The 18,904-nt window shown below is 64.5% G+C and overlaps 1 protein-coding gene across 7 annotated transcripts; it reads right to left on the bottom strand.

Moving 5' to 3' along the window:
• Positions 1-849: 849 nt before the first annotated feature.
• Positions 850-18,853, bottom strand: RNF44 (ring finger protein 44). 7 transcript variants are annotated; one of them, XM_065029639.1, is made up of 11 exons: positions 18,667-18,853; positions 6,882-7,062; positions 6,276-6,492; positions 5,623-5,790; positions 5,274-5,450; positions 4,909-5,070; positions 4,693-4,817; positions 4,447-4,534; positions 4,190-4,311; positions 3,978-4,077; positions 850-3,726 (listed from the first exon to the last, which is right to left on the bottom strand). In XM_065029639.1, the coding sequence occupies exons 2-11, from the start codon at positions 6,986-6,988 to the stop codon at positions 3,664-3,666; spliced, it is 1,329 nt and encodes a 442-aa protein (XP_064885711.1). In that variant the 5' UTR covers positions 6,989-7,062; positions 18,667-18,853; the 3' UTR covers positions 850-3,663. The 7 variants fall into 7 exon arrangements, with proteins under 7 accessions (XP_064885711.1, XP_064885709.1, XP_064885712.1 ...); XM_065029637.1 differs by having other exon boundaries at positions 18,663-18,852; XM_065029640.1 differs by lacking the exon at positions 18,667-18,853 and adding an exon at positions 18,546-18,563.
• Between the last annotated feature and the right edge of the window lie 51 nt (positions 18,854-18,904).

Below are 18,904 nucleotides of genomic sequence, written 5' to 3'. Positions count from 1 at the left end.
TGGTTAAAGGGCTGAATCAACCCTCCCTCAGCAAGGTGGAGATGGGAGAAAAACCGCTGTGCTAGGTGCAGGCTGGAGGAGGGGGGGTGTGAGCTGTTGTTCCCCCAGGGCCTTGCTCGTGGTTGTTGCATGGTGCTGTCACCTCCTGCCCAAAGGGAAGTGGCAGGAGCCTGTTTCTGCCCTACCTGTTAGTTGCTTATTTTGGACACACAACCATCCGCGCTTGCCTGCGCAAAGCACAGTGGGGAGCCTCCTTCCGTCCCCACCATTCCTCTAGCCCACAAGCTTACCAAGCCACCTCCTTTCCTGGTGGCTCCAGGGCCTGGCATGGAGAAGAAAGCCTTTGTTTTCCTCCTTTCTGAGGAGTGTGGGCTGGGGAGCAGCATCCCTGTGCAGGGTATGATCAGTCTGAAGTGCCCAACCTGGGACTGCTGAGGTTCTTGGGGACAGCGAGGCTGTGCTGATGTCCCCCCCAGCCAGGGGGTTCAGGGCTTGCCCCTCCCCTGGTTGGGCACAGGCAGCCTGGAGGGTTGGGCTGTAGAAATGAAAGATTCCCCTGGTGTTTCTGGAGCCACCACAGAACACACGCACAGTCCCAAGCGTGGATCAGGAGGACTTTCCATCTTGGTTCAAGAAGATGTGGGTGGGAGTGAGGGTGGCCCATGGTGCTGCTGACCTGCAGACATCATCCCAGCAGCTCCTGCACCCACCCCCTGGTCTCCACAAGTCCCCCCGTTGTGTGGGGACCCTCCCTGCACCTTGGTGACAGCCTGGGGACCCCCAGAGAGGTCACCAGGCCCCCTGGAGCCTCTGCCTGCCCGCACGAGACAAGAGCCACGGCACAGCGCGTTGGTATACATCATACATTTATTAGTGAATATCCCTCTCAAAATCAGCCACAACATTAAAAAAAATAATGATTGCACTACTTGGTCAAGCAGAACTAGCAACTTTCATTTTAAAAAAAGTACAAATCTGTTAAAAATTTCAATCAGTATAATACACATATATATAATACAACATACTAGTTATGTTAAATGCTACAAAACCAATATGATTCCAATGGAATGGAAAAAAAAAACCAAACACTTTTAGAGCTTTAAGAACCTTTTTTTTTTTTCTATATATTAGCCTTTTTTCAAATACATACATGGGAAAAATGAGGTAACTGTAAAATGTGCAAGTAACAGAGCAAAAAAAATTATATATATATATTTATATATATATATATATATATAAAAACTTTCTAACACAGAACACACGTCCTAGCACCTTCCGGGGGCCGCGGGGGCCCCACTGGAGGGCCCGGGGACTGGTATAATAGAACAGTAAACAGTCCACTATCCCACCACAGGAAATCATTGGTAAACAGTGGTATCTACAGCGCAGTCAGCAATCACAAACACCCTAAATAATTGTTTTTTAGTATTTTTTTTTTGTAATTTTTTTTTAAATGATACTTTTAGCTGCTCATTGGAATAAATTCTGCAGCACACGAGCTGTGAGCTTTCGAGTCGCCGTCAAAGGACCGTAAGGCTTTCCTGGCTCCCTGGGCACCGCGAGGGCGGGAAGGGACGAGGGGGCGTCTCCGGAGGCGCGAGGCCGCCGCGCGGCACGGGGACTCCTTTGGTTATCTGTCACTGAGCGAGGGACGGGGAGGGGACCGGGATCCTGCCCAAGGGGCACCGAGCCCAGCGGTGCCAGCGCCCGCGGCGGAGCCGGTGGCACCAGGTCGGGAAAGGGCGGCAAGGGGGAGCCAGCCAATGGCAACACGGCATGTGCTGCCCCCCTGCGCCTGACTGGCTGGGCAGGGAGCGGGGCCCGCCCCCCAGGAGGGGCCCGCTGAGTGGCAGAGGCAGTGCGCGGCCCTCCGCCAATCGGCAGCGGGTCCACCCTCAGCAGCCCGGTGATTGGCACCGCGCCCCAGACCTATGGCGTGGCAGCGCGGGGAGCGCTGTCCCGCCCACCCCAACCCTGCCCTCACACCCAGCTCCGGGGCGGTCGGGGCCCCGCGGGGCCCGGCCCCGCCGCCCGCCCCCCGCCCCGCGGGGAGCAGCCCTCCCCCCCCGCCCCGGCCCCTTGCACACGCCGCCGCCGCGGGTGCCCCCCCCGGCCGCCGCCTCCCACCCGGAGGGGCGCAGGCCCCGGCGGGGAACGGCCCTGAAAGTCTCACGGTCCTGCTGTGGCGTTGCGGACATGTGCAGTACAGTGCATGGCAGTATCAGCTGAGCACAAAAACCCCTCTCCCCACCCCCCTCACCCCACAGCCGGCTACACGTAGCCAAGACCACGTTCCAAGCTGGTCAGACATGCATGCATATTTGTGAACATTTACATAGGGCTGGCACCGTCCGCTCGGAGGCTGCCAGGCGTCAGCAACGCGCCGCGCGGGGAGGGCTGTCCTGCCCCCCCACCGCCCCCCGTCACCCTCCTCAGTAATTAATCATGCAAAACAACTTCAGCCACGCGGGACTGTCGGAGTCGGGCGGCGGCAGCTGCTCCCCCGGCCCTCGGTGTGCAGGGGCTGCACGGCGGCCGGGGGGCTGCTCACAGCTCGCCCCGCACGGCTGCGGCACAGAAAACACACCACGAGGTTAGAGATAAACCTCCCAGTGCGGGGACCGGGGGCACCCGCCGCAGCTCCCCGGCTGGAGGCCCCCCCGCCACGCCGCCCAGCCAGCAGGACAGGGGCACGGGGCTGTTTCGGTTTATGGCGGCGCGACACAGAAACAACAGTGGGAGCTGGGGCGGCACATCAGGGCCACTGCACGGCCACGGGGCTGGGGTCCCCCTCGGGCCTGGGGTCCCCCTCGGGCCTGGCTGCCTTCCAGCCCCGCGAGCTGTGCCGGCTGAGCTGAGCACGGGGGAGCGAACGGGGAGAGGGGCCGGGGCCGCACCAGCGTCATCCTCCCACCAGGGAAACACCCCGAGCAGCCATAGCTCTCCAGGGCTCCGGAGGGCAGCTGAGGCAGGAGAGGGGCTGCGTGGGGCTGCGTGCGGGAGCAGGGACAGAGCCGTTTCTGCCCCGGACACGCCGCGGGGTTGCTGGTGTCCCACCTTGGCCGCGCTCCGCCGGCCGCCTCCTCCGGCTGCCCCTGGGGCTGGCCCGGCACTCTGGCTCGGGGTGCCGCCGGCATCAACCCGTGTTGCTCCCTCCTCTCTCCTCCCCGCGTCCTCCGCGAGCGACGCCGAGGGGAGGAGCTGCCTGCGCGCCGCTAAGTCAAACGGCCATGAAACCAAAAACGTGACGGAAAAGGAAACGGGGGAAAAAAAAAATCCCAAACTCTACCATGAAAAAAAAAAGAAGCGACAAAGGGAAAAGACACTATTTCCCTAGTGGAGTACAAAGACCTGGAAAGTGATGGGAGCAACAACAGCGTCTTTGGAGCACGGAGGGCACGGCCACGCGCCTCCCGCCTCCAGCACAACACGATTCGGGGCCCCAGGAGCGCAGCGGGCAGGCGTCCGGCCGAGTCCGTGCCCCGGCGGGGAGGAGGGGGGCAGGCCAGGAGCCCGGACTGCTCAATGCTCACCACATCTGAGGAGAGGCTTTGGGGAGGGGGGGTAAGCGCAGGGTCAGGCCCTGGCAGCGGGCAGCGGCCCCCGCCCCTGGCCCGGCGTCCTCGTCCTCTAGCGAATTGTGCGGCACAGTGCCCGCCAGCCTCAGTCCGCCTCCCGCTGCACCTCCGACGCGTCCGCCCGGCAGATGGGGCACGTGCGGTTTGCCTGCAGGCAAAGGGAGATGGGGCGGGTGAGTGGGCACCCGGGCACCCCGTCCCTTCACCGCAGGGGCCAGCAGCACCCCGTAGCGAGCCTCACCCTGGGATTACCCCATCCCACCCAGCGCAGTGCTCGGCCCCTGCTCCCAGTGCGTCCTCTGTTGCACGGCACTGAGGCCACCCAAAAGGCAGCACCCTGTGCCTGCAGCACCCCAAGAAGCTGCCCCCCTCCCTGCAGCAGGCGGCACAGGACAGTACCTTTAACCATTTGTCGACACACTTCGCGTGGAACTCGTGGTTGCAGGGCAGGACGCGGAGAAGCTGCCGGGCCTCGAAGTCGCTGAAGCACACGACACACCTGGGGGAGGCAGCCATCAGCGCGGCCCCACTGCACACCCGTGGTCCCCTGCCAGACACCATCCTGTCCCCCCACCAGGCACCCCCATGCCCCCCACCCTGGGCTCACTTACAGGGTCTGCTCAGACTGGTGGCTCTCGGGGTTGAAGCGGTAGGACGGGAGGTGCTCGATGTCTGCTTTGGTGAGTCCCCGTGGCTTGGCCTCCCCCAGCCGCTCGGCCAGGTTCAGCAGCGCCTGCAGGGAGATGCAGAAGCCAGCTCAGCTCAGTTCAGGCCCCAGCACAGCACCGCTCCGGGTTCCCCACACCCCGGCAGAGCGATCCCAAAATCACCCACCCCATCACCCCATGGGGAAGCAGAGCCAGCATACCTCGTAATTCTCCATCTCCACATCATCCACGTCCAGGTCTAGGCTGATCGTCGGCCCCACGGCCGTCGGCGACACAGGAAGCATAGATCTGGGGGGAGGAAGGATGGGGCAGTCAGCGTGGGGCTGCAAACCCCAACCTTTGCCCTGGCACCCCCAGGGGGCAGAGCTGCCTGTGCCAGTGCTGTGCCTCCCATCCGCGGTGCCACCCCTGCCCCAAATGTCCCACTGCATCTCCCTGGTACTCACAGGAAATAGGGCAGGAAGCTCGGGTAGTACGGGGGGGGCGGCGGAGGGGGTGGCGGGGGGGGCAGCGCCTGCTGCAGCCGGTACCGCTGGGTGTTCAGCCGCCGGGGCATCATGTGGGGGTATGGCTGCAAGGAGAGATGGGGAGCTCAGAGCCAGGCCAGCCCCACGGCATCCCCCCACGGCATCCCCCCACCCCTCCACGAGACCGGGACTCACCACGCCGAATGGCAGTTCTTGGTGAAGCGGGTCGTGGGGGAGGTAATGCAGCGGTACGGAGGGGGACAGTGTGGGAGTGTGGTGGGATGGGGGGTAAGTGAAGCCCGCGATGGGGTGCTGCTCCCCTCGCAGGTCCACGTCATTGTCTATCCTCTGCAGAGGCTGTGGGGAAAACAGTTAGGCTGGGAGGAAAGGGCCGAAATTACACCACCCCAGTGCTAGCAGGACAGAGGTAACCTGGGCGTCCCACTCACCGCCCCCAGCTCACACCCATGGGGGCTGCAGAGGGATAAGACCTCAAGATGGTCTTTGTTGGGGCCTCAGGGTGCACCGTATCCCCAGCCTGTGCCCCTGCCCTGACTCACCATGCGCGGGTGCTGGGCTTGAAGAGGTAGGAACTGCCCCAGAGGGGCCATGTGGGGTGGCTGGTGGGGGGGCACTGGCGGTGGGGGTGGGTGCAGGATGTAATGGTCGCTGGAGATGATGGGGGGGAACGTCTGGTAGGAGACGGGGAGCTGTTGCATGGCGCATGCCTGGATCAGCTGTGGGGCAGAGAGAGAAAAACAGGGGTCAGACACCCACCATGGGCATGGGTGCACACCTGCCCCCTCCCCAGGGCCTCTAACAGCCCCCATGCCCCCAGAAATTTGCACTCCCAGTGGGCTTGGGTACCCACAGCCCAGGCTGTCCCCAGGTGTCCCCCCCATGACTCACCGGGGGCGGGAGGCAGCAGAGCGGGTAGTGCTGTCCACTGAACATCACTGAGCATGCTGGGAGCTGCTGGGTGCTGCACCCAGGGATGTGCTGGCCGGCGTGGATGGGGAAGCCTTGCGTTGTGACAGTGGTAACCGTGTAGGAGAGAGGGACGGCTCCCTGGTGCACCTGAGGACGAGGACCCGAGGGCACAGTCAGAGTTCAGCCCCGGCTGAGCTGTCCCCCTCCGGGCAGGGACGCAGCAGGTCACTGAGCACCCAATGCTGGGACACAACCACCCAGCACCTCCATCCCACTGGTGTGGCCGGAGGATTGGGGCTGAGTGTAGGCTTGGGGTTGAGGTGGGTTTGGAGCCCTCTTTGCTCCGCAGACAGGCTGGCACAGCCACCAACCCAGCACCACCACCGCAGACAATGCCTGGCAGCTGTGACATGAACAACCCTACGAGGGGACCATCCAAGATGGCAGGGGGACCCCAGGATTTAAGTGCTCAGAGGACAAGAGCACCAGTAGGCTCAGGGCTGTCTGCTCTCGGCAGCAAGTGACCAGCCAGAGGGGACACACGGACACATCCTGGGACCACTTCCCTGGACACTAGCCCAGAACCACCAGAGTCAACCCTTAGGACAGGGGAGGGGAGCTGCAGCACCTACCTGGTCATGCAGATCCACCATGAATGGGTTCTGGTGGGGGGGGTGAGCGGCTGGGTGAAGCATTCGTGGCAGCGTGCTGGGGAGAGCGTAGACGCGGGGCTCATCTACAGGGATGTGCGGCTGCTGGGGGAAGGCAGGGTGCAGCTGGGGCTCATCCTGGCCCAGGGGGGTTGCCAGAGGTCGGTCGTGTCGTCCCCACTGACGCCTGGCAGGGGGGCTGCAGGGCCACCGCAGGAGAGAAACAGAGCAGGAGTGACCCCCCAGGCCAGGGGCACCGCAGCCCTGAGCAGGGTGGCTGCAGGTGGGACACTGCCAGCCCGGCTCCCAAGGTGAGATGCTCAGGGCATCGTGCCAGGTCAGGCTCCTTGTCTGGCTGGGCAGCTCCAGAACCAGCTCCTCTGCACATCCTGCATGTCCCCCCAAGCACAAAAGGGGCCCCTGCTCCCCAGGGACCCATTGGCTGGGCCGGGTGGACACGATTCCCTGCTGCAATCTCCCCCCGAGCCTCCTGGGAGCTGGCACCTTGCCCCAGCAGGACCATGGAACTGGCCCCGTGTCCCCACACACCATGGGTGACAGGGCTCCGCGCCGCCCTGCGCCCCGTACCTTCGCCGGAGGTGGTCGGGGCTGCTGCAGGGTCCCCCCGAGATACGGCGCTGGTTAAAAGGGGCAGAGGGTGGCCGCCTATTCACTGCCAGTTCCCATGGTCGCATTGGTGACGTCGGGAGGCAGATGGGCACACGGGACCTCAGGCTCCAGGCAGGGTGAGACACCAGCACCTTGGATCCTGTGAGAAGGACAGCGGGTCACAGCACCCCAACCCCAGAGGGGCACAGGGCTGCAGGAGCCCCAAATCCTCCCTACGCCCCAGGCCTGGGCAGCACCACCCCAGCCTGCCCTGCCGATGCTTGGCTCAGGAGGACGGGAGGAGAGGCAGGGACTGAGCCCAGGGCAGCCACTGCTCCCATAGACGTGCTGGGGGGGTTGCAGCCCACCTGGCTCCTGCCCATGCCCCCTCCTCGCTGGGAGCCAGGTCACCCTTCCCACGCCCGGCCCCATCGCCTGCACCGCACAGCGACTCTGGCCACTCCTCACACGGCCCAGCCGCCTGCTCCCCCCCTGCAGGGATGGTAACATGGCTGGAGCTCTTGCTGCTTCAGGACCTAGGCCTGTGACCACCCCATCTCCTCTAGGAAGAGCCTGTCCCCCCACCTCCGCCGCGCTGGCAGAACCACCTCCCCATGCAAGACACGGACACTGAACGAGAGTTGCACTTGTTTTTAGCACAGAGAAAAGCAAGTGGCGAAGGGCCCCGCGGCTGCGGTGGTGTCTCCAGCTGATGGGGAGCTGGGACCGTGCGGGGGGGTTTCCTGCACATCCTTGGCCAAGGCGGGCTCCAGCGCAGCTCTGTGGGCTGCCTGCTCTCACTGGGCTCCTGCATGTCGTACTGTGGACTGATGCTGCTGTCCCAGTGACAGGCACAGGGGACTGGTGGGGGACAGCGGGGCGTATGGTCCTGCTCCGGCTCAGTCTGTGCACGTCACCTCCCTGCTGCACAGGGGGCACAACCACACGGCCACGTGGAGAGGGGACAGACACGGGCTGTGCCTGAAGCCAGGCGAGCAGCTTTGCTCCAGGGCTGCAATGTCACACCTGGGTGACAGGCATCACGAACCACTGTGGGAAGTCACCAGGACAAGCCTTGTGCCACACACAGGTCTCTTAAGCTCACCCTCACCTACTGCACCATTTTGGAAGCGGAAGGGAGATTTCTCCATGCTGGGGGTAAAAGGAAAAAAACAAAAGCTGCAGGCTGAGCCCCCCCAGGAGCCTGTCTGTGGCTACACACAGGAAAGAGGCTGCGCTCAAGGACACAGTTTTGCCCCACGGGTGTTTTATTCTGCCCCTAAGACTCTACCCACAGTGCCAGGTGGGTGCCCCACCACTGGGCTAGTGGCAGAGGTACAGCGGCAGCCCAGGTTTAACCCTGCTCCCCCAGGAGCCTTCCCGAGGTGTTACTGGTTCCAGTTGCACATCCCCACTCCAGGCATACGTGGTACAAGGGTCCTGTGTGACCCGGCCGGCACCGTCCAGCCCGGACACCGCAGCGATGGGCTGGGGGCCGGGCAGCACCACGGCAGAGGGAAACTGAGGCCACGCAGGGCTCACCTGTCCGGGACCCCCGGAGCACCCCAGGACAGCACCTCGAGCACACACCTCCCGCAGGCGGGACACCCTTGACCTGCCCAGAGGGTGGTGGCCGAGGGGCACAGGGTGACCCTGTCCTAGAGGTGCCCAGCCCCGTCCTGCCCCAGTCATCACCCCTTAAGGCACCCACGCTCCCATCCCACGCGGGCACACCCAGCTCCCTCCCTCGCACTCACAGCTGGGAGCCGGCGGCCACCCCAGGCAGGGTCACCGTGACCCCGCGGAAGCCACCGCAGCGCTGGAGCGAAGGGGACCCCGGGCCCCGCAACCCCTCGGTGTGGCGTGGGGGGGCGGCGGCTCCCGGGCCCGCCGAGAACAAAGTTAGCAGCGCGCCAGCGCTCACGCCCGGTGCCATCTGCTCGGGCAAAGCCGGGCTCCGGGGCTGCCGGGGGAGCCGCCCGCCCCGCCATCGCCTCCCCGGGGGTCCTGCCACCCGCCGCAGGGTCCCTCCCGGCACCCCGGGCTCCCCCGTCCCCCGGCTGCCCCGTCCCGGCCGTTCCCACGCGAGCGCCGCCAGCTCTCCCGGGAGCGGGGTCACCGCTGGCCCCGCCGCACCGGCGCTCCCTTCAGACGGCCGCCCCGCCGACCCTGACCCCCAACCCGAGCGCAGCCCCTGGGGTCTCCGGTCCGGCGGCGCAGGGCGGGCGAGAGGCACATCGGGGAGCACCGCGACGGGCGCAAAACCCCGACGGGTCAGCCCAGCTTGCGGCACCCCAGCCTGCAGCCCCCACCGCGGGTGCACGGCCCGGCCGGGAGCCCTGCCCCCCCGCCGCGGCGGCAGCAGCGGCAGAGCCCCCCGGTGCCCGGCCGGGCGCGGAGCTGTGGCTTTAAGAGCGGCCGCTCCGGGGCCATGTGCTCGGCGCCAAACAAAAGCAATAACAAAGGCGGCCGCCGGGCCCCGCCGCCGCCGCCCGGGGCAGGTGCCGCCGGGGGTCCGGGAGGCGGTCCCGCCCCCGCCTCCCCCCGCCCGCACCTACCTGCACCGATGGCCTGGGCCGCCGCTCCGGTGCTGCTGCGGCGCCCCCGCCCCCTCCCGCCGCTCTTTGTTCGCCGACGCCGGGCCCGGGCCTGCCCCCCCCCACCCGCCCGCCGCCGGCCCTCCCTCCCGCCCGCCTCCCGCCCCCCGCCGGGCCGGCCCCCTCCCCGCCGCCGCTGTTTCCGGTGCCTCTTTGTTTTGCGCGGCGCGGGGCGGCGAGGCCGCCGCGGCGGGCCGGGGCAGCTGCCGCCGGACCGGGGAAGCGAGGGGTGCTCTGCCCCTTTAAGAACGGCGGCGGCGGGACGCACCGGACCGAGTCACAACACTCAGCGGCCCCGGGGGCGCGCGCGGCCGGCGGGGGGGCGGGGGGAGCGGCGCGGCGCGCAGCCGACCCACGTGACCAGGCGTGTCACGCTCCGCAGCCATCTTGGAGGCGCGCGGCCGGGCCGGCACGCGGGGCAGCACCGGGAGATCGGGCAGGGCCCGCTCCCAGCCGCGCCGGGACTGGCTCCGCGGGCCCGGCGGAGGTGGCACCGCCGGCGTCACCCACTCCCTGCTGGCAGCGCCGTGAGCCCGGTGGTTTGTGAGGACAGCAGCCCCGTGTGCCCGGTACGCCCGGCAGCCCTGCTGCCGCTGCCCGGGCACGGCGGGGGCAGCAGCTCGGCTCCCGGGGCCCTCCCACGCCCGGGCGGGCGGGCGGAGAAGCCACTTCTCCCGCCCAGCACGGCCCGGCCCGCACCCACCTCCGGCCAGGCACAGCAGCTCGCCCGGGGCTTCTGCACCCAGGACGCAGCTGCAGGCGCCAGAAAGGCCCTTTCGCTCCAGAAAAGCCGCCTGCTCCCCCCTCGGTTAAACGAGGGCTCCTCGGAGCCTCTCCCGGAGGCGCATGTGCAGGTCCCCCGGGCAAGGGGCTCCGCCGGGCAAGGGGCTCCGCCGGGCAAGGGGCTCCGCCGGGCAAGGGGCTCCGCCGGGCAAGGGGCTCCGCCGGGCAAGGGGCTCCAGCGCCGGGCAGCACCGGGTCCGCAGGCTGTGCTACCGGCTTCCCGGCTCAGCATCGGCCAAACGCTGCGCTGGGACAGCACACCGCAGGGGCTTTGCCGAGCACCAGAGCCTGCACCCGTCCAAACTTCCCCGGCCTACAACGCACACTTAGAAATTCCCAGGTAGGCGAGCCAGCCGGCAGCCCTGATGTAATGCCTGTAAACCAGCCCTCCGCTGACAGCTGGGTTTTAAAGTGCCAACAACCAGAAGGGAGCTAATTAATTTGTAACATCACCCACCCCTTTTAAAGTAAACCTCAGGTCAGTGTCAGTGATTTAATTCCGTAAGTTCATCATCCTGATGAGCAACTGGATTCAGTTTTGTCCCCTCCCAGGTCTCTCTCAAGGCCAGCTCACCAGCTCTCGCCTCCTCACCCTGAATCCCGGTGCACAGGAGGAACCGCGCCAGCCTCAAGGGAACCCCGGCACATGGAGTATCCCGGGAGAAGCTCCTTCTGCCACGACTGTCAATAGCACCACAGCCAACTGCTTCTGTCCCTGTGGCAGGGGACACATGGGACAAGAAAGCAGCACGGCAGGGCAAAGGGCAGACCTATGATGGGATCAGACCCTTGTGCTCAGACAGGCACCCCAAGAAGGGACAGCCAAAGCACTAAATCCTCAGCCTGGACCTGAAAGCTCACCCTCAAGGTCTGCTCCACTGCAGCCTCTTTGCTTCAAGAGCTGGGGACTAGAAGGAAGAGGAGGAAAACAGCGCTCTGCACTTTGACCTTGCCACCATTGGCAGGCAGAGGCAAAACCTTTACAAGGCTGCCTGGACACGGCCTGATCCTGGGCAGGGCAGCAGCAGCAGGCAGGGGTCATAGATGGTGGATATCTGTGCCGACACCCCCCCAGCCCGCTCCAGCATCACCAGCTCCCCCGCAGCTATCGGTGGCCTCAGGACGGTGTCGGGAGAAGCCCCCAATGGCACACGGCTTGCTGGTGAGGCGCTGCTCGTGCTCCCAGCCGGGCAGAGCAGGGTCCGGCCACGCTGTGAGCGGCTGTGCTGAGCCTGCCCAGCCAGCTCCAGCCAGGACGGGGCACCGTGCGTCCAGCCGCAGGGTGAGAGCAGGGCCAAGCAGCTCAGTCTGCCCCGCACCGTGTCAGGAGCACGGCCACGCACACAGCCACCAACATCACACTGCCCCAGGTGCAAAAGCTCTGACTCCACATGCCAGGCGAGGAGCCCAAGTGACACCTCTCCAAGCTACCGCACAGCCAGCCATGCACAGCAGCACTGGCCAGTGCCTCTAGGCCAGGACAAGGGGTCTCCAGGCCAGCCACCAAGACCTGTGACACCCCAGGTGAGTGGGATCCCCCGTGCCAAGCTGCAGCCTTAGAAAGCTCTCAGCCTGTGGGGGCTGCTTGGGCTTAACCCAGCCACTCCACAGCCAGCGGGCAGCCCATCCTCTCCCTCAGGAGAGCCAGGAGCAGCAGAAACAAAGCCTCGCCAAGCCCAGGCTCTTTACGACACCATCTGCTGCCACAGACGTGCTGCCTCCCGTGCCCCATATATAGGTCAGGTCTGTGACAGGATTAGCCAGGGCGATTCGAGCGGTGTGAGCACATCTCCCACTGGAGGTATGCTCTGGCCCATCCTCTCCCCAACACCCAGTGTGCCACCGGCTCATCTCTATATTCTCCCCAGCCTCTCCCCCAAGTCTAGAGAGAGGAAGAGGCCCCAGATCCTACTCTCCCCTCACCCTGGAAAACAAGTGGGAAGAAACACGCACCAAGCACTCAGAAGCTCTCAGGCTGCAGAGAGAGCAGCAAGAGTGTCCCCACCCTACCCAAGGCCTGACACAAGCACCAGGGGACATGGGACACCCCAATATCAGCAGCTACCACAGGGTGAAGCGCTTCTCTGCTGGGGAGACAGGGGGGCGAGGAGCCCCCTCCCCGCACACCGCGGTGGAGCCGAGTTCCCTGGCAGCAGAGGCAGGACGCCTCTGCCACGATCACACACCGCCCACTCACACCCCCGGACTGACAGCACTCCCGTCAAACGCCTCCAGCCACACACACGTGGAGGATGCTGACATGAGGAGCGAGTAGCTGCACAGGCAGCGGAACTGATAATGCCTGGTTTCCTGTCGATCTCTCCCACGTGGATTCTCTGATGTCTAATAGCAAGGCTGAGCTGCACTGCAGAGGGAGAACTAGCAGCATCTTCCTCCCCACAAGCCAGAGCCTGTAGCGAGTCTTTGAGACAACTACCACACCTGACACCTACCACAACTGACATTATCCCACAAGCTCAAAGTGGAGAGAAGACTCACAGATAAACAGTAAGCTTCACAAGCGTTCATTTCCTCAGGACGGTAAATAATCTGCAGATTTATCTCCACCTTCCTTCATTTTCCCTAGAAACATCCGCACAAGCCAAAAGCACGACAAGAGGGCTGCTGGCGCAGCAGTCGGGTCCAGCTGGGGCACGTCTGTAGTTCAGCAGCATCAAGCAGTGGGATGTGTCATCTGCTCTCCTGGGCAGACTCTTCTCCCCAAGACAGAAGCACATTGAAGCACACTCACCTCTGTCTGTCCCGGCATCCTGCAGCAGCCAGTTCCACAGCTCAGTTGCACATGGGTAGGGGCGAAGAAGAAGGAACACTACCACATCTGTCCCCAACCTGCTGCCTGGGCAGCCTCCCTGGTCCTCCCCTTCCTTCCTACCACGAGACACTGCGGTTCAGGACTCTTTTCTCCTCTGCCCTTCACATTTTAGTTCTCCTTTCACACAGCTCTTTCCTAAAACAGACCCAACCTCTCCTTGGGCAGAGCCAGCCCCGGTCACAAGGATTCAGCCCCCATCCCCACACAGCATCCCTGGGAGTCCCCAGCTCACCTGCCACCTCTCCACGAGCATCCTTCCAAGTCCAGCCCGCTCTCTACGTGCCGTGGGCAGCCGTTAATAGCGTCTGCCAAGCGAGCGGCCGAGGGCAGGCAGGGCTGGGCTCCAGACACCTTCCCCGCTGCTCTGCCGGCTGGGCTCAGGCTGGACCCCTCCGCCCCTCCCCGCTGCCCTTCTGCCGCACCGGAGCGGCGGCGTCTGCTGTCGCGGCTCCGGCGAAGGGATACGGGCAGAGCCAGAGGCCGGTGGACGGCGAAGAGCAATTTCCTTACCGCTCAGCAAAACGAAGTGTCTCTTCAAAGTGCTAGTGACAGTCAGGAAGTTGGGTTGGGTGTTTTGTTTTGCATTTTAAGAAACCTGCAGGGACACTGACAACCTGCAATGATCATTTTCAGAATGGAGCTCAAAGAAATTCATTATTTGCAACAAACACCCTCTTTTGTCTTTGATTTAAAATTTGCCAAGAGGCTGCTTACAAGATGCATCAAAACAGGCAGTGACCACTGCCTTAAGCGCGAAGGAGGTTTGCTGCAATACCTCCTCAGTACATTGCTCAGAGAACCCCACACCAGTGCCTGGGGATGGTTTTAAGAGTAAAAACACGACTTCCAAGCTGACAGCCCCCGAGCACAAAGCGCGACTGTGCGGTGACAACAGAGCAGCCCGCGGCACAGGGGCTGGCTGACCTCTCCTACAGCTCTCGCTGGCGGATTTTTATTGTTCACCACTTTGCCAACGTGCAAGCACAGAGAGAAAAGCAACTCTGACACTCGGCTCAACGTGCAAACACAGCCAGGGAACCCCACCAGTACAGCAGGGAAAAGAGAACCTGACAGAGGAGACCATGGTGCAGCCAGACTGGGGGGAGGAAGGAGCAGAACACGGGCCCTCTCTTCCTGGGGGTGACAGCGAGAGGTGCTGGAACCCTCGGTCACCACCGCGCAGTCTCACCCGAGATGAGGCAGCTCCTAGCACACAGCATCACAAGCACAGTCAAGCTGAAATCCCGTGTCTTGCTTTCCAGGGTAGCCAAGGAAAGCCCACAGCTATAGGTCCGCAGCCAGCAAGGCCAGGTCTCCAGAGACTGGGCTGCAGCTGGAAGATAATTATTCCCAAGGCCTGGCACAAGCGCTGCTTGCTGGGACACTGCTCACCTCACCCACTGCCATGCATGCAGCAGAATGGGGAGCCCTCCCAAACCACCCCTCTCCAGAAGCCTCAGACACCCCACATTGGACATGGGCCTCCATGGGCTGCTCTGAAAGGCTGAGGACTTGCAGGTGCAAGGGCAAAGGAAAGGATCAGCACCCTGGGGTGGCTCTGCTGCCCAGAGTTGCCAGGCTGGCTTCCTGGCACCCTTGCAGGCTGACAGCACAGATCCACGCTGCTCCCCACCAGAACTGACCATCCCGGGGGCCACACAACATCCTTGTGCAGCTCCATGACTGCAGGGCACAGGGCCTGGCCCTCCTGAGCTTCTGCCAGCTGGACGTTAAACAGCCCCTGGGAGGGCTCCCCAGCACCAGCAGCTTCCTCAGATATTTCACCAGCCTCTAACACATCAGACTGGCACCCTGTGTGCTGCACCTGCCTGGTTGGTACGCGAATCCCTTGGCCAAACATTCACCTGCGCAGGGCAGGTGATACACCACATTTCTCCAGCCCGCCCTGAGCAGGGAGCCAAGGGGTGGTGCGAAAATGCCGTGCACCCACTCTTCGATTCATAGAGGAAAACCAAAAGCATCTCAAAAGCTCCGTGCTTTTCTGCCAAAAGCCAGCACTGTGCTGCTCCCCGGCCACCCCATGGCCAGCCTCATGTGACGGTGAAGCGGATGCACACGGTAGGAGTGGCTGTAGTGACAGCATTACAGCTTGTGTCCGACACACAGCTAAGCCCAGCAAATCCCAGCACTCTGCAGCTCTCATTTACAAACCCCACACGCTCTGCACAGGTATGCAGGCTTCAAGTGAGAGCTCAGCGCCCACGGCCCTGGGGAAACAATACCTGGGGGGAGACAGCCCAGCGAGCATGGGGGTCCCAAAATCTCAGATGTCCCCCAGCATGAGGACAGGCCCGCACCGAGTTGCCGAAAGCGCTATTCTTACACCAGCCCCCATTTGGGCTCGGAGCCCACCTTCCCAGGGCCAGCGCTTGACACCCCCATGGGGGTGCAGGGACAGCTGGCAGGACACGCAGGGCTTCACCCCGTCCTGCTCTGCTCCGAGTGACTTTGCTTCACTCCCTGCCGCTGCCCCGGGGTGGCAGGACTTTGCCAGCTCCGCACACACCTGGAAGAAGTGCTGTGACACAAAGCCCGGGCCCTAGGTTGGTGGCTGTTATTTCATTCCTCTAACAGGTCCATAAAATAGGGATAATTAAATCTCTCCTAAACTCTCTTCCATTTAAAATAAAAATCTATAGTCCCTATTTCATTAGCTGGCTCTGGGTTTTACAGCTTGATCAATTCCCCTCGCACAGCCCTGGTCCCGGGCAGGCAGACACAAACACACAGCAGGCAGCTTCCCCGGTGCCAATCAATGGGGATTCGCAAAGTCTCCTCTCCCGTTCTTTGTTCCTCACTTACCAAAGGGAAGCCACACAGCGCGGTAGGTAGGGACAGCGTGTGTGGCTTCAGAGGTCAGATTTAGCCCCTGGCAAGAGCAGAGGCAGCAGCAATGCTCCCCCTCCAGCGAGGGGAAACCCAAAAACACCCACGACCCCAACGACAAAGCAGCCCAGCACGCAGGTGAGGTGACACCTCTCCACTCACTCCAAGGTGAAGAGGGATGAGGCTCAGGTCTCATGGCCAACGGCTGGAATCAGAACCCTCCACAAGCATCAACTGGGAACCAAGAGCAGCTGCTCCTGCTCTGACCTCCCTGCGCATGAAGCAGAAGAGACTCACAGCAGGGACCCGAGCACACGGGCTCACCGTTCCCTGCCCTTCCCAGCCCTCCGCTGCCGCCCTGCCGCGCACTGCCTTGCCCCCGCTGGCGAGCCAGGCCGGTGGCTGGAGCAGCTGGGCTCCAGGTGCCTCTCGCCACCCCGGCAAGCTTCTCCCTCTGCTGCAGCGGGGAGCTACCAGCTCCTGGCAGCAGATGGAGGGACCACAGCAGCAGCGGGAGCTGCACAGACAGCGGATGGGCAGAGAGCCTGCCTGCCCGTGGAGCGGAGACAGTCCCAGGACAGCGCCCAGGTGCCACCCAGCACCCATCACACCATTTCCTTCTGCTCCAGACGCACATCCCTCCCTCCCACCTTTGCTCAGCCAGAAAGCAGCAAGATGCCACAGTCGCTGTCCTGCTTGTGCCAGGAAACACCGCACAGGCAGCCCTGACCCCAGCGAGCTCTGCCCTGGCCACGCAGTGCCGGTGACACACAGACCACACCACCTGGGCCTGAACCCCAATCCCTGCCATCCCGCCTGCGGGCGGGCCAGCATGCTGGTACCTGCCAGGGGACATGAGGACAGGTCACTGGGACATGGGAACAGCCACACACCAGGGTGCCCAGCTCCCAGCAAGGCTGGCGGGCACAACGCCCTATCACCCCACAGCAAGTAATTGCACAGCTATGTGCAGTGGGGGGTGACACCAGAGACTCCCAAATGCAGCCAGGCAGCTCCCACCTCACCTCCCATGCCAACACCTGCCCCGCTCTGCTGGCAGCGCTGACAGAGCACAGGGGCCGCAGTTCACCTGCTAAACCAAACCCACCGCCCGAGGGGTGTGACACCGCAGAGCGCGGTTCCTGCCGCCTGGCCAGCCTCAAAACAGACACCCAAAGGTGACAAACAAAGGCACCCAGCAGGCACTCCGCATTAGCAGTATTTTTAGACACCACTATGGAGCCGGCCTTATTATTTTCATTGCAACATGCATAATTACCCACCATGCACTGCAGTGACATCAGACGCAGCCTGTTCCCCTCCAACACCAGCGAGGCCAGCGGCCGCTCCGCCGCCCAGGGCTCGAGGCCTCGGGGACCCATCTGTCGCCCCAGGCTGTGCCTACGCATCTCCCCAGGGCACGGCCCCACCACTGCGCACAGGGAGCCACCGGCAGAACCGAAATGGGTGCAGGTGGGAAGGGAGACCATGCTAGGCAGTGGCACAAAACAGCAAGGAGATAAGCATGGGGACAAGCTCTAGAGCTGCAAACACGCGTGGCTGCCTGCACCGGAGCACAGGGCTAGCGTAGAGCTCGTGTCCGAGATGCCAGTGAAAAAAAATGAGCCATGTTTGTGGGCAGAGGGGGTGTCCCTGCACGGAGGGACAGCTCCTGTCTGGCTGCAAGCTGCCTGTGGGGCTCAGCTCCTGCCCGGGCAAGCAAGCTCCATGCTGCCCGTACCCCGCGTCCTCTGCGGGTCAGGGTTGCAACGGGTCCCACACACAGCCCATGCTGCCAGCACCCACACCGCAGGTCCCGCTGCCGTGGGTGCCGTCACCCCATCACTTGGGGCTTATTTGTTTCTTACCTCTTCCCCCTTTACAACTTTCCGAAGAGTTTCACCACTTCCCTTCCCAGCCCCCTGCACACTCTGGGGGCCCAGCCTGCGCCCGTCCCTGCCCACCGACAACGGGTCACGCAGCAGGGCCCGGGGGCTCGCAGCGGCAGCCGGAGCATCCCCGCGGTGCCCAGTGGGTCGAGGCCACAGAACCAGTCTCTGCAGGAGCCACCGACTCGAGCCCGGCCGGGGACGCGGGGGCCGCCCGGGGAGCAGCCACGGCCGGGCAGCCCCGCTCCGCCGGTGGGCCCCGAGGGGCGGCAGCGCTCCGCCTCGGCACCCCCTGCCGCGGCCCTGCCTCTCCCAGGGGCTCCCCAAAACCCGGGGGCTCCTCCCGCCGGCGTGCGGCTGCCGGTGCACCGAGCGTCCTCCGCGGCCGCCTCCCCCGGCCCCGGTGTCCCGCACAGCCACCGCCCCCGCGCCCCGGGCCCTGCGCTCGGCCTCGGCGCACCGGGGCCCCGTCTGCCCCGGGCACCCGTCCCCTTCAAGCCACCGCGCAGTGAGCCTGGCCTGGCCGCCCCCGCCGCGCCCCGGGCCCCGCTCGCCGCTCCGCCCGCCGCCCCGCGGGCCCGCGCATCCGCCCCCCTCGCACCGGGCCCTGCTGCGCCCTGCAGCAGCTCTGCCTGCCGCCCTTCCCGGCGCACCGGGGCCGGCCTCCCCACCCCCCTGCACCGGCCCTACCTACCTCCTTGCCCCGGTGCACCGGGGCCTCCCCTCCCCGAGCCCCGGGCCCCGCCCGCCGCCTTTTCCCTGTGCACCGGCCCTGCCCCGCGCAGCCCGGGCCCGCCGCCGCGCCCCGTACCTACTGGAGCGCGCCCCCGGCACTTGCAGGCCGCTCGGTGCCTGCCCCGGCCCTGCCCGCCGCTCAGCCCGCTCGCATGGCGCGGCGGCCGGGCCCGCCGGGCTCGGTGTCCGTTCCGCTGCCGATCCCGCTCCGGCCTCGGCCCGGCCTCAGCCCCGCCTCATTGCGCCCCCGCGCCCACCGCCCCGATGGAACCGGCCGCGCCGCCCCCCGCGCCGCGCAGATGGGCGCGCCCACCCCCC

Source organism: Columba livia, chromosome 14 (assembly GCF_036013475.1).
Source record: "Columba livia isolate bColLiv1 breed racing homer chromosome 14, bColLiv1.pat.W.v2, whole genome shotgun sequence".
NCBI classification, from domain to species: domain Eukaryota; kingdom Metazoa; phylum Chordata; class Aves; order Columbiformes; family Columbidae; genus Columba; species Columba livia.
The sequence above is the reverse complement of the archived record's forward strand: the minus strand, read 5'-3'. Positions and strand labels throughout refer to the sequence as shown.

Excerpts from the sequence above, each read along its gene's own strand:
- RNF44 (XM_065029639.1), bottom strand. The coding sequence starts at position 6,988 with ATGCGACCATGGGAACTGGCAGTGAATAGGCGGCCACCCTCTGCCCCT. Across the intron at positions 5,451-5,622 it reads TCTGCTGCCTCCCGCCCCCG|CTGATCCAGGCATGCGCCAT; the intron begins GTGAGTCATGGG and ends TCTGCCCCACAG. Across the intron at positions 4,535-4,692 it reads AGCTTCCTGCCCTATTTCCT|ATCTATGCTTCCTGTGTCGC; the intron begins GTGAGTACCAGG and ends TCCTCCCCCCAG.